At 43.9% G+C, this 12,792-nt stretch overlaps 1 protein-coding gene across 2 annotated transcripts in view; it reads right to left on the minus strand.

Annotated features, from left to right (window-relative positions):
* Nucleotides 1-818: 818 nt before the first annotated feature.
* The window catches only part of LOC119847316 (patatin-like phospholipase domain-containing protein 2), a 40,498-nt gene continuing 28,524 nt past the window's right edge, over nucleotides 819-12,792 (minus strand). For both annotated transcript variants that reach the window (XM_038381991.2, XM_043515641.1), the window contains 2 exons: nucleotides 10,402-10,518; nucleotides 819-2,319 (listed from right to left, as the gene is read on the minus strand). In XM_038381991.2, the coding sequence (XP_038237919.1) occupies nucleotides 2,028-2,319; nucleotides 10,402-10,518 (409 nt within the window). In that variant the 3' untranslated portion in view covers nucleotides 819-2,027. The remainder of the gene's footprint in view (nucleotides 2,320-10,401; nucleotides 10,519-12,792) is intronic.

The following is a 12,792-nucleotide window of genomic DNA, read 5'->3' on the forward strand; positions in this document are numbered from 1 at the left end:
TTAACAGGTCACCGTGCAGAATCAAAGATGTACAAGAGTCCAATAACAAAAATCAGGTACAAGTTTTTCAAGTGAGATAGCATCAAAGATATAAAAATCTATACAATATAAAAATGCTTCAATACTTTATGGGGGAAATACATTATAATTTAACAACATTTTAACAATTTTTAAAGCATTTTAATGAGAGTTTATTCTTAAGATATAGCACTTTGAGTTGTGAATTTTCTTTGAAAACCTAAAGAACTGCTTAACATTTAGTCCCAGTTGGGAACGTTAAGGTTTTGACAACTCAACGACCTGGAAATATTCAAAATTTACACTATACTATTATAAAAAATATTTTTTCTTCTGTTGCCTTCCCATCTCAAATCAGTTTTATTTACAGGCCGCTCCCAATAAATGCTTGAGAGAGTTCTGTCTTCTCTCTGGAGTACAGCTCATTCACTCCAAATTTACACTACTGTACTAGAAATAACATTTGGCCCTTAAATGCCAAGTCTTTTTCAAGCAAGCCAAAAGAGGTTACTTCCATTTATGATTTTTTTAAAACCACCACTAGCCCAAAACATGTTGCTTTAAAAAAAAATCCCCAATCATCATTAAAACAGTGGTTTAATAATTATCTTCATAACTATCAGAGTTTTGTCAGATGAGCTCAAAAAATACTGAATTTAAGGCTGTCTATACTGAGATTTGAAAGCACAATGACATCTGTATAGAGAATAGGTTTTATAGACTGTTACAAATTTCAGCATGGATAGGACTTGATGTTTTGGGGAAAAGGGGCAGGAATTTTTTCTTTTTTTTTTTTTTTGGAACAGTGGATTTAGACCTGCATGCAGCTCTTTACAGTATAATACGAGAGTAACAATATCAACACATTTGTTTTGAACTTGGCTTATTCATTCTGATCTCAAGAAGAGCACAAATGTTAGGAAATTTTCCTACACTGCTTGAGATAAGATAGCACAAGAAGTGCTAAACAAACAGAATGGAATCACTGGGATCTCCTTTCTGCTCCTCCAAGGAATAAAAAAGAAAGAAGGCCTCCTTTTCCATCTTACAGAAGATGTATATAATCCACAAATCAGAACACAAGCCTGACACTGTTCAGTGTCATAATGTAATCTCACAAAGACGTTTTGCAATGGTTGCATTATGACAACTTCATTGTTGCTCTATACAGCTCCACTCAATGATACTATCGTCTTTTCAAAAGACCACTGCTCCAGCTATTTTTCTTTTTTAAATCTATTTAAAAACATTAGTTCAAATTAAGCCCTTGCTAAGCATGCACAACTTGCTAAGCATGCACAACAAGTCAACAGAGTTGTGCCCCTTAACACTTATGGCTAACTGCGGCCCAGTTCTTGAGACTTTTTTCCTTCTCAATACTTAAGAAAAGGAGGCACTTTGTAAAGATTGTTGGGAATGGTGAACTTGAATTACAGTATGAGTTGTATGTTACAATATGTAATCAAAGTTGGTGCCTTTTTTCCAGAAAACAGTACAGTTAAACAAAAGGCAAACACACTGATATTGGAGGCCCTCAAAAAGTTCCTTATGTACATTTCCCTTTATAAAGTACAAGTTGCTTGATTTCATGCAAGTGCTAAAAAGTAATCTAACACCACCAAACACAAGTATTGTTTAAAAGTATGTCCTTTAAAATGCAACTTTTCTATAAACGCTTGTTTCAGTCTAGAACAAGCCATTTATAGGGTTTGATTTCATCATGCTTTTTAATTACAGGTAGCTTAGAGTGAAATCGTTTTCCAGATATTGTGCTACTGTAATTTTGAAATGAAGCTTAACAAGAATTTAATAGATTAACAAGAATGTGACTGTTACATAGTACAGTGACAACTGTTTTGTATAATCCTTAGCATTGTAAAGGCCCGAAAGGCAATTTGTCATTGAGCTTAGACAAAACAGTCTTCCAATACTTATTGGCAAGATGGAAGAATGAGTTCGCTTCAAAAGGTTTAAGCTTCTCTATCAGACGGATTTCAGAACTTTCAAAATTAATCTTCTGAGGCAGTTTGGAAACTCTTTTCTGAGGAGGAGTCAAAATCCGTTTCCAAGCCAGATTCTTCAGAATTCATGAAGAAAATATGATGAGAATCAGAGTCTGAGAGCCCCTTTATACCAACAGAAATTTGCTTCCCTGCTGAGTCTCTGCAGTATAGAAAATCCCAGAGCCAACCTTCAAGGTCTGCAGCAGAGTGTGGCACTTTAGAATGGCAGTAGGGAGAATGGAATTCTACATTAGGTGGAACAGTCTGACATTTTCTTAGTGATGCATAGCTCTCTTTACTGTGCGGGGGGGGGGGAACAAAAACAAATATCTATTAGCAATATTTTAATGAGGTTTCTATTTCAATTCAAGGAGTGATAGAATAGGGGTTTTTCCTACATGCAAGGGAAACTTAGATGACACTACAGCATCTCCCAGGGAAAATAAATGTGGAGTCTAAATATATTATTTTTAATGGGGTAATAGAAAATAAGGCATCAAAAGTCTGAACTTCAATGCAGCACATCTTACTGGGGGTGCCCACATAGTTTTGAAGTGTGATACAACAAGTATTGAAGGATTGTGTGAAGAAAGTCAGTAGGTTGATCAGATAAGCCTAAAATAGCAAGGCTAAATTTATACAACTCCTCTCCAATGCTACTGAACAAAATCAGGGGTGATCAGTAGGTGACCAAGATCAGTAGGTGACCCATTAGCCAACTGAGGAGAATCTGCAGTGATAAAATGCTGTGAAGTCTTACCTACATCTATTTTAAAAAAAAAGTTAAGTACCAGTAGGAATAAGCGTACAGAATAGTTATTTTAAATGGATTTCCTATAAATAATGTACAGTCTCAATTTACACACATTCAAAATGTTGTGTGTGTTACAGATACAGTTCCAATTCCTTACTCAGGCAGCACTTAAAATGTTACAAATTTTAACAAGACAGAAGAGTCTTATCTGTTGGTTCATTTCCTATATTTTAGAACAGTAGTTCATAATTAGCAAGTTATTCCTCTTTCCTCAGACACAGGAAAGGAGAGCCAACCACCAAAAGATATTTAGCACCATCTTCCTCTAAAATCCATCTCTCTCCTGGAGATTCTTTACTTTGACGATTATTTCCTTAGCTGAAATTTGGATGTGCTAGAAAACACTAACCACCAAGTTAAGATTTGGGGACCTTGTTAAGTTTCCTAACAGCACAAATTCCCATGAAAGTCTGAATTCTGATTCCTACTGAGAATTGAGAGATAGGGACTGTTGTCTTAAAGAGGAAGATAAGAAAGAAAAGAGCAGAACTTTATGGAAAAAATACCTCCAGTCATTGCGAGGGGCAGAAAATCCACCAATTCAAACAGAAATTGAGAATCCCATAAGAGAAAGTTACCCCAGAATGCAAGGCGAGGCTCTAAACAGGAACTAGAGCTTTAAGAAATCATCACCAGAACAGGAAATCAGCCAAAGCAAAGGAGGAGCAGGACCAGGTTTTTCCTTTTTACTTATTTTAAAGATGGGATGGAAATTAATAGTTTCAAGCAACAGAATGGTATCTGATGAATTCACTGGCTGTCTCCTCTAAATCCTCTTCTACAATATGCTTAAAAAAAGAACTTGCATGCATCAGACTAAGGATTACTACGAGGCGAAGGTGTGGTGCGTCAGAGCGTGAAATCCGGCAGTCTATTCAGAAAAACTGAAGAGGTACAACCAACAGCCAAGCTATCCATGAACAAGTATCCTGAGAAAGCCCTGGTTGAGTATGGACCCCCCAAGCCCCAAGCTCTAGAAGCTGTCTGTAGTGGGTTGCTTTACAAGAAGTTGTTACTCACCTTGTGCAGTAATAATGGTTTTTTGAGATGTGTCCCCCTGTGGGTGCTCCATTCTAGGTGTCAGTGCGTCCCTGCGCTGGAGATCAGATATTTCTCGCAGCAGTACTCGGTCAGAGGAAGGGTGCGCACAGGAACTGTCTCATGCAGCCACTGGCACTTCCTGTAGCATGCGCACCCCCGACCGTCCCGTCCATTCCTTCTCTATTGCAGAGCTGGGCTGAACTCCGAAGTAGAGGGAAGGACGGTGGGTAGTGCAGCACGCACAGGGACACACATCTCGAACAACCATCGGTACTGCACAAGGTGAGTAACTTCTTCTTTGAGTGGTGTCCCTGTGGGTGCTCCAATCTAGGTGCTTGTAGAGCAGTACCTCACCAGGGGTGGTAGGGGTTCGGAGTTATGTATAAGTGTGTGATGAGAGCACTCTGAGGCCAACAAATAGGAGTCTGAGACAAGGCCTTGGGTGATAGCATAATGCTTTGCAAAAGTGTGCTCAGATGTCCAGATTGCAGCTCTACAAATATCTATTATGGGGACGTTGTTCAAGAACGCAATCGATGCCGCCATGGCTTGCGTCGAGTGGGATCTGATGCCCATGTGGGGTTCTTTGTGATGCAGGTGGTAGCAAGTTTGAATACAGGAAGAGACCCATTTGGAAAATCTCTGGGTTGATATTGTAGAAACCTTGGAGTGCTCTGCTGTAGAGACAAATAGTCTTGGTGACTTGAGAAATGGTTTAGTTCTGTCCAAGTAGAAGGCTACAGCCCATCTGACATCTAGCATGTGCAATGTTGCTTCTTAAGAGTCATTATGTGGCTTGGGATAGAAGGCAGGTACGTGTATGGTATGGTTACTATGAAAATTTGTAGCCACTCTGCAAGAATTTTGGGTGAGGAGGTAACATGATTTTGTCTTTGGTAAATACAGCGTATGGTGGTTCAGCCATCAATGCTCCTATTTTGCTGACACGTCTTGCAGACGCGATTGCCACTAGGAATTCAACCTTCATTGACATATATAGGAGTGAGCAGGTTGCTAGAGGTTCGAAGGGTGGTCTTATGAGACATTTAAACACAAGACTGGGATCCCATGGTGGTGCAGGTTGGTGTACTTCTGGGTAAATGTTCCTTATACCTGCTAGAAAGCACCGTGTAATCGGGTGAGTGAATATTGAAGCCCTTTCTATCTGTTCATGGAGGGCTGTGATGACAGCCAGGTGTACTTTAACAGAACTTATGGCGAACCCCGTTTCCTTCAGTTCTAGTAGGTAGTCTAAGATTATAGATAGAGGCGCCATGGTTGCGTCCAGCTGTTTTTGCTGACACCAAAGAGAGAATCTTCTCCACTTGTGGCGGTAAGTATTTCTAGTGGTGAGGCGACGGCTATTTAGTAATACCTGTTTTACTTTTTCCAAACAGTTCAATTCCCCATGTTGGAACCAGAGAGGAGCCATGCTATGGGATGGAGTTTCGCTGGGTCTGGATGGAGCATCAGGCCCTTGTTCTGGAACAGGAGGTCCATCTGGAAAGGCAGCGGTTGTGGGGCACAGACTGCTAGATGTGAGAAGTATGGAAACCAAGTCTGTCTGGGCCACATGGGGACAATGAGAATGATGTATCCTCTGTCGAGTCATATCTTGCAGATGACCCTGGGATCAGTGGTATCAGCGGGAAGGCGTACATGAGTGACGTTCCAAAGGATGAGGAAAGCATCCCCTAACGAGCCCGGTGCCAGGCCTACTCTGGAGCAAAATAGTAGACATTTGTGATTTGTCACTGAGGCGAAAAGGTTGATTACTGGGTGATCCCATTTTTGGAATATCGTGCCGAGAACACTGTCATAGATTTACCACTCATGTTCCTGTGAGTAGTGCCTGCTGAGGTTGTCAGCTGTAGTGTTTTGGCACCCTGGTAGATAGGATGCTGTGATGTTTATATTGTTGTGGATGCAGAAGTTTCATAGATTCATGGCTTCTACGCATAACGAGTGAGACCTGGCTCCTCCTTGGTGATTGATGTAAAACATGCACGCCACATTGTCGGTGAGAATAGAGATTGAGGTTTTTCAAATGAACGGGAGGAAGTGTTGGCATGCATTGTGTACCGTGTGGCGTTCCAGGAGATTGATATGTAGTTGAGTTTCCGTCGCAAACCACTTGCCTTGTACATTGTGGTGACCCAAGTGGGCGCCCTAATCTATCAGGGAGGCATCTGTTGTAATAGTCACTGATGGGGGGTCTTCTTGAAAGAGAATCCCAGAGCATACATTCCCTGGCTGTGTCCACCATTGTAGGGAGAGGATAACCCTTGGTGGTAGCGTCACACGTCTGTTGAGAGAGTGATTGCTGGGTGCATAGACCATGCTCAACTAGTGCTGTAGACTTTACTATGAAAGTTGTAGCTGCCGTATGTCCCAGAATCTGAAGGCATGTCCTCACTGAAGTTTGTGGGCTGATGATCACCATGGAAATAAGATTGGTCAATGTAGTGAATCTGTGGTTTGTCAATATTGCCTTGGCTTGTATGGAGTCTAGGTCGGCTCTGATAAACTCCAATCGCTGGGTTGTTTCCAGGGTGGATTTCTTTTTGTTTATCTGTAAATCTAGCTGGTGAAACAGGTCTATTGTGGTCTTCAGCATGCCTGCCATTTCTTGTCAATTGGTACCCTTGAAAAGGCAATCGTCCAAAGAGGGGCAGATGATGACTCCTTTGCATCATAAATGTGCTGCTACTACCACGAGCATTTCTGAGAATACACGGGGAGTGGTGGACAGTCCAAAGGGAAGGACCCTGTATTGGTAGTGGTTAGGTCCTACTGCGAATCGCAGGAACCGTCTGTGGGCAGGATGTATTGTAATATGGAAGTATGCATCTTGGAGGTCGAGGGCTGCAAAACAGTCCCCCTTGTCTAGCGCTGGGATTATTATGGCCAGAGTGACCATTTTGAACCTGTGGTTGCGTACAAACCTGTTGAGTTTTCGGAAATCTAAGATTGGTCTCCATCCCCCTCCTTTCTTCTCTGTCAGGAAATATTTGGAATATTTTCCCTCTGTATTGATGTGGTACTGGTTCTACAGCACCCAGCAGTAGGAGGTAGTCTATTTCCTGTTGCAGAAGGTGCTTGTGAGAGGGGTCCCTGAAGAGGGACAGGGATGGGGGGAGGGTAAGGGCGATGGCTGTGAAAGGAATGGTGTACCCAGACTGTATGATCTCCAAAACCCATTGATCTGTGGTTATCACAGCTCAGGCATGGTAAAATGGGTGTAGGCGGTGACCAAGATTGTGAGATGGGGCATCGGTTGGCGCTAGAGGTGTGGGGAGGTCGGGCATACCCTCAACCAAGACTTCAAAATTGTGGCTTAGATGTAGATGGACGGGTGGACAAGGCCTGGTTCTGTGGAACTCATCGTCTCTGATCCCGTTGTTTGGGTCTCTTCTGAGTGAAGTATCATGGTTGTTGACTGGCATGGTGTAAAGCGAGGGCGTTTGTCAGGCGGTGGGTGTATGCCTAATGTACGCAGCATTGCTCGGGAGGCCTTCATGGTATGGAGAACATCGTCCGTTTGAGACGAGAATAGTTTATCCCTATTGAAGGGGAGGCCCTCCACTTTTAGTTGTAGTTCTTTTGGAATTCCCGAAGCCTGCAACCATTATGTTCTTCTCATAACCACAGCTGTTGCGGTTGTTCGGGCAGCTGTGTCCACTACATCCATTGAGGCTTGCAGTGCTGTGCTGACCCTCATTAATAATGGCGTTGAGTTGAGGACGTTTATGCTCAGGGAGGTCCTCCACGAGCTCTTGTATTTTACTATAGTTAGAGTAGTCGTAATTTGCTAGTAGAGCAGAATAGTTGGCAACTCTAAGCAGAAGGGTGGCTGATAAGTAAACTTTCCGCCCAAAGAAGTCCAGTCTCTTGTGTTCTTTATCTTAGAGTGAGGAGCAGAAATGAGGCTGTTTACTGCGCTGATTAACAGCCTCTACTACCAGAGAGCAGGCTTGAGGGTGTGAAAACAAAAATTCCATGCCATTGGCTGGAACAAAGTATCTTCTGTCAGCCCTTTTGTTGGTGGGTGGTGCCGATGCTGGTGTTTGCCATATTACCTCTGCAGGCTCCATTATAGCCTCATCCATGGGGAGGGCAATCTTGGTCGATGATGCTAGTTGTAAGATTTTTAAACAACTTATGTTGTTTCTCCTGCACCTCATGTAAGGCAATTTCTTGGTTGTTTGCGACTCTTTTTTGAAGAGTTCTTGGAACTATTTCAGCTCACCTGGTGCCATAGGGGGAGATGCCGTCACCGCTTCATCTGGTGCGGAAGATGAGTGTGGGGCAGGTGGTGAATTATCCAGTTCTGCCTGCGATAGTATCTCTTCATCCTCTATCTCTGTCTCAGGGGGGTCAGAGGTTTCTCTGTGTGTTAATGATGGGTGTACTCTAGAATCTCTTGTTGCTGGGGAAGGGGGACCAGAATAGGGGTTCTGATATGTGGGCCAAGGACCCGTTTGTGGACATTGCATGGGGTAAGGTGGTAATGGGCAAGGACAGTGCTGTGCATACTAGGGCTGTGAATGCTCGGAGGGATGAGGCTTAGGCTTCACAGTGTTCTATGTAGGTCTCATCAGTGATGGGGATGAACGTTGAGAGGAGAAGCAGTTGTCCTGCACGTCTCCTTCCTCACCACTATGCATGGAGAGTGGTGCAGGAGATGAAGGATGATACCGTGCTATGTAGCTCGGGGAGTGTTTGGTGCCGAGCAGTAGTGACTGCGGTGCTGAAGAAACTGCTATGTCCTCAGTATGCAGGAGTTGCGCTGGTCCTGCCTTGGGGTTGCGGTTGACCTTTGGAGCACTGACGGGTGCCAGGTTTGGTATGTTAGGCAGCATCAAGTCCTGGGTCAGTGCCGGTGGTGGCAGCATTGATTGCGCTGCTGCTGCCTGTGCCATGCTCTGCACCAGGGTAGTCGGTGCCATGGAGGAGACTTGACGTCTCAACTCCAGTGCTGTGCGTTGGGGCTCAGCAGGGGTCCACTGAGGGACGGTGCCAGAGGAGCCCAAGGTTCACTTCCTGACAGTTTTGGAAGTCGGAGCCTTATCAGAGCTCAGGGATCTCAGTTTATGAGACTCCCCAGAGGGCATCTCTTGTGAAGGTTGGAGGGATTTCTCCAGCAGAAGCATTTTCAAGCGGAGATCCCTGTCACGTCTTGCCCTTGTTGTTAAGTTGGTGCAATGTAAACATTTCTGGGAGATACGAGTTTTTCCCAGACAGCGAATGCAGGATGTATGGCCGTCAGAGACCGGCATCGGTTCATGGCAGGAGTCACACTTTTTAAATCCTGTTAAGCCTGGCATGACTGCAGTTAAGCCTCTCCCGCCTCTCAAGAGGTAAGGGTGGGAGTTAATTGTAATGGTAAACTGTAGAAACTTTTCCAAAATGGGGAGTTAAGCAGAGAAAAAGTTTTCTTTCTTCCCTTTTTCTTAAAAAAAAAAAAAAAAAAAAAAAACAAAAAAAAAAAAACCATCCTCTAAGAGGAACTAAAGGAACTTCTTATCATAGTTTCTATGTAACTTATCGGGTTTTTTTTCCTTTCAGAAAGCATCAAAGAGAGCAGGGCCGCAGAGCTCCGCCTGCAGCCGAGGACAATTGAGAAGGAACTGACGGGACGGTCGGGGGTGCGCACACTACAGGAGGTGCCAATGGCTGCACGAGATGACTCGTGTGCATGCTCTTCCCCCAACCGAGTACTGCTGCGAGAAATCTCCAATCTCCTGCGCAGGGACACAACGACACCTAGAATGATGCACCCACAGGGACACCGCTCGAAGAAGAACACAGCTTACTTCCCCACTTGCTATCAGAATCTCTCAGTAGCTCCCAGTAGGGACAGGATTTTCCTCTTCCTCCCCACAAGCGTCCTGCTTCCCAGTCAGCAGTCCTTATCCCTGTGCATAGATGAAATTGCTTGGTCTGACATTTCCACTCCAGCAGTGGTGGACAGAGACAAAAGGGCCATACCAGCTGGGCTGTCCACCCCTCTCTAAAGACAGTATGAAGGAGTTCAAGATACTCCCAACACTCTGATGTTCATCACAGTGGAGGAGAAATCAACTTATTGAAGGAATTTTTTTTTGATGGAGTCCATCTTCAGAAGCAGAGAAAAGACAGAGAAGAAAGAAGCTGGGGTGCTGGAGGCAGGAAAGAGTGGTGAATCTAGAAGAATAGGCACTAGAAGTCCCTGCTGCAAATGCCTCAGCTATTATCAGTCCTGAGGAAAGAGCATGAAGCCATTTACTGAAGAAACCTCTTGATCACCAAACTTGGTGATCAATATCAGGTCTAAAGAAGAGAGAGCAGGAAAACAATCCCTTAGTATACTGTAATACAGAGAGAACAGGGCTTTGGTAGAAGTGAAACAAATTTCTACTTACCCTTGAAATAATCTACTAAATGCTTGCAACAGAATATTAATAATTGCACTAAGTTTTGTTTTGACTGGCAAAATAAATGTAAAAGATGCATCAGTTTGCACATAGCACCACAATGATTTACCTGGATGTACTGAGTAGCTTATTTCTTGCCTGAGAATAAACTGTACTGACAATCCGACGTAGTTGTCCCTGCATCCATTGAAAATCATCAGGGATATTGGGAAACCAGTCTACTAACCTGCAGTCATCAAAAAATAAAGTGTTTCAGCAAACCTGAATTTATGTTGAAAGTTCCATAAAAGGTTTGGAATGCAAACTTTCACACACACCCTGCTAATGTGGAGGTTGCTTACCGTAACTAGAGACTATTAGAGATGTGTGGTCCCTACCTGTATTCCACCTGTGTGCCATGTGCCCGACTCTGGAAATTCTTCAAATCAGTGTCCACTGACCCGCACATGCGCAGTAGCTCTCCTAGTGCTCCCAGCCAAAGGTATTAAGAGGCAGTGGGGGTCAACATCTTTCCACTTCCTTTTCTAACCTCGAATCCAACAGGATCTGAAGCAGAGGGGATGAAGGAATGCAGATAGGGACCACTCATCTTGGAGAAGCCTCGAGTTGTAGTAAGTAACTGTGATGGCCCCTATGTGTATTCCACACGTGGGTGATTGGAAAGTAGTGTTCAGCATGGAGAGGGGTGCGAGGAAACTGGTAGCAAAGATGCATGTAATACTCCCGATCCTACCCCTGCATCTGCAGCCAAAGCACGAACGAGGGCATAATGCATTGTGAACATGTGGCTCAAACCCCAGGTGCCTGCTCTGCAGGTGTCCTGCAGTGGAACATACGATAGGGATGCCATGGAGGCAGCCTGTGCTTGCGTGGAGTGAGGTGTGACACCTCTAGCGGGAGGAATGTTTGCTACCTTGTAGCATTCTAAGATATATCCCGAGACCTATTTCAAAATCTTCTGGGAGGACATGGCTTGCCTATGCGACTTCTCTGGTATGGTGATAAAGAGTGTCGGTGATTTCCTAAATGGTTTGGTTCTTTGCAGATAAAATACCAGGGCAGGCTGGACTTCAAGGAGTCTCTCGTCTTTAGAGGAAGCGTGGGATTTCAGGAACAATACAGGTAACTATCATTTTATAAATGTGGAACTCAGAAACAATCTCAGGGAGAAACTTGGGGTATAATCAAAGAGAAACCTTTTCTTTGTGAAACACTATATAAGGAGAGTCAGCCATGATGGCTCTGAACTCCCTGATCCTCCTAGCTGAGATAATAGCTACTAAGAGTACCACTTTCCTGGACAAGTGGGACATGGTACAAGTTGCCATGGATTCAAAAGGCAGACTACAAAGTCTGGACAGGACAAGGTTAAGTTCCTATTGAGGGCTAGGTTTAAGCACTGCTGGGAAGGTCCTGATCAGGCCTTTCATGAATTGTACTGTAGTTGGGTGAGTAAAGACAGAGGAAGAAAGGCACTAATCGCAGTTAGGTCTACTCATAGCAAACAAATAGAGAGATCTGAAGTCTGCAGGGACAGGAGAATGAAAACTACTGCTCTATACTATGTTTTTTCATTTGTGGACCCCTAAACATTTTTGAATGGAGATGCAGACCCCTTTGGAAATTCAACCTGTGGTTCGCGGACCCCAAATGTAGAAGTCTTAGATTGAATTCTGTTCAGTCAGTTTTCATTCATTGGAGCCGGCTCCTTAGGTACCATTCATGATATATCATATGATCTGGACCAGCTCAGGGCAAAAACATGTTTCTTATGGATGATCCTAAATGGTGATCTATCCTTGTCATAACAGTGCCCTTTACTCACGGGGAGCCCTAAAAGAGGAGTTCTTGGGCTTACATGTTAAGGCTCTGCTGCAAGGCATGTACTTGGAGGAGCATGGGTAGGCAGCGGAGGCTGATGTACAGAGGGATCTCCCTGCCCCAGGTCACAAAGCAGTCTCATAGCCTTCTCCATCCGGTACTTCCATAGGCAAAACTCCTGGGCTTCTTGAGTTCTGAGTGGGAAGGAGTGACAGATGCTACACTTTGCAGAGACACATGCCTCACCTAGACAGTACAGTCAGCATTGATGTTCATCACTGATAGAGAAGGATCGAGGGCAGGGGATGCATTTCTTGATATGGTCCCGGTGCTGAGGAGGGGAAACAAACTACTCTATACTATAAACTTTTTAACTACTAACTATTAATCTAAGACTATAACTATTTACAAATATTTTCTTTATAGGTAATGCAACGACATGAAGGAGGACACAATTCTGGCTCAGGCTATGTAGCAGTAAGAAGGACCTGGGGAAGCGTCTATTCGCACTGCCTCCTGTACCCTGAGCCAGGAGCACTAGGAAAGCTACTGTGCATGTGCGGGCCAATGGAGACTGCTTTGAAGAATTTCCAGACTCAGGCACATGGTGTGCATGCGTATCCATGTGTGGCATACATATAGGGACCATTACTCAAAGAAGAACTTTTAGCTGTATATT

This window comes from Dermochelys coriacea, chromosome 1 (assembly GCF_009764565.3).
Source record: "Dermochelys coriacea isolate rDerCor1 chromosome 1, rDerCor1.pri.v4, whole genome shotgun sequence".
NCBI classification, from domain to species: Eukaryota; Metazoa; Chordata; order Testudines; family Dermochelyidae; genus Dermochelys; species Dermochelys coriacea.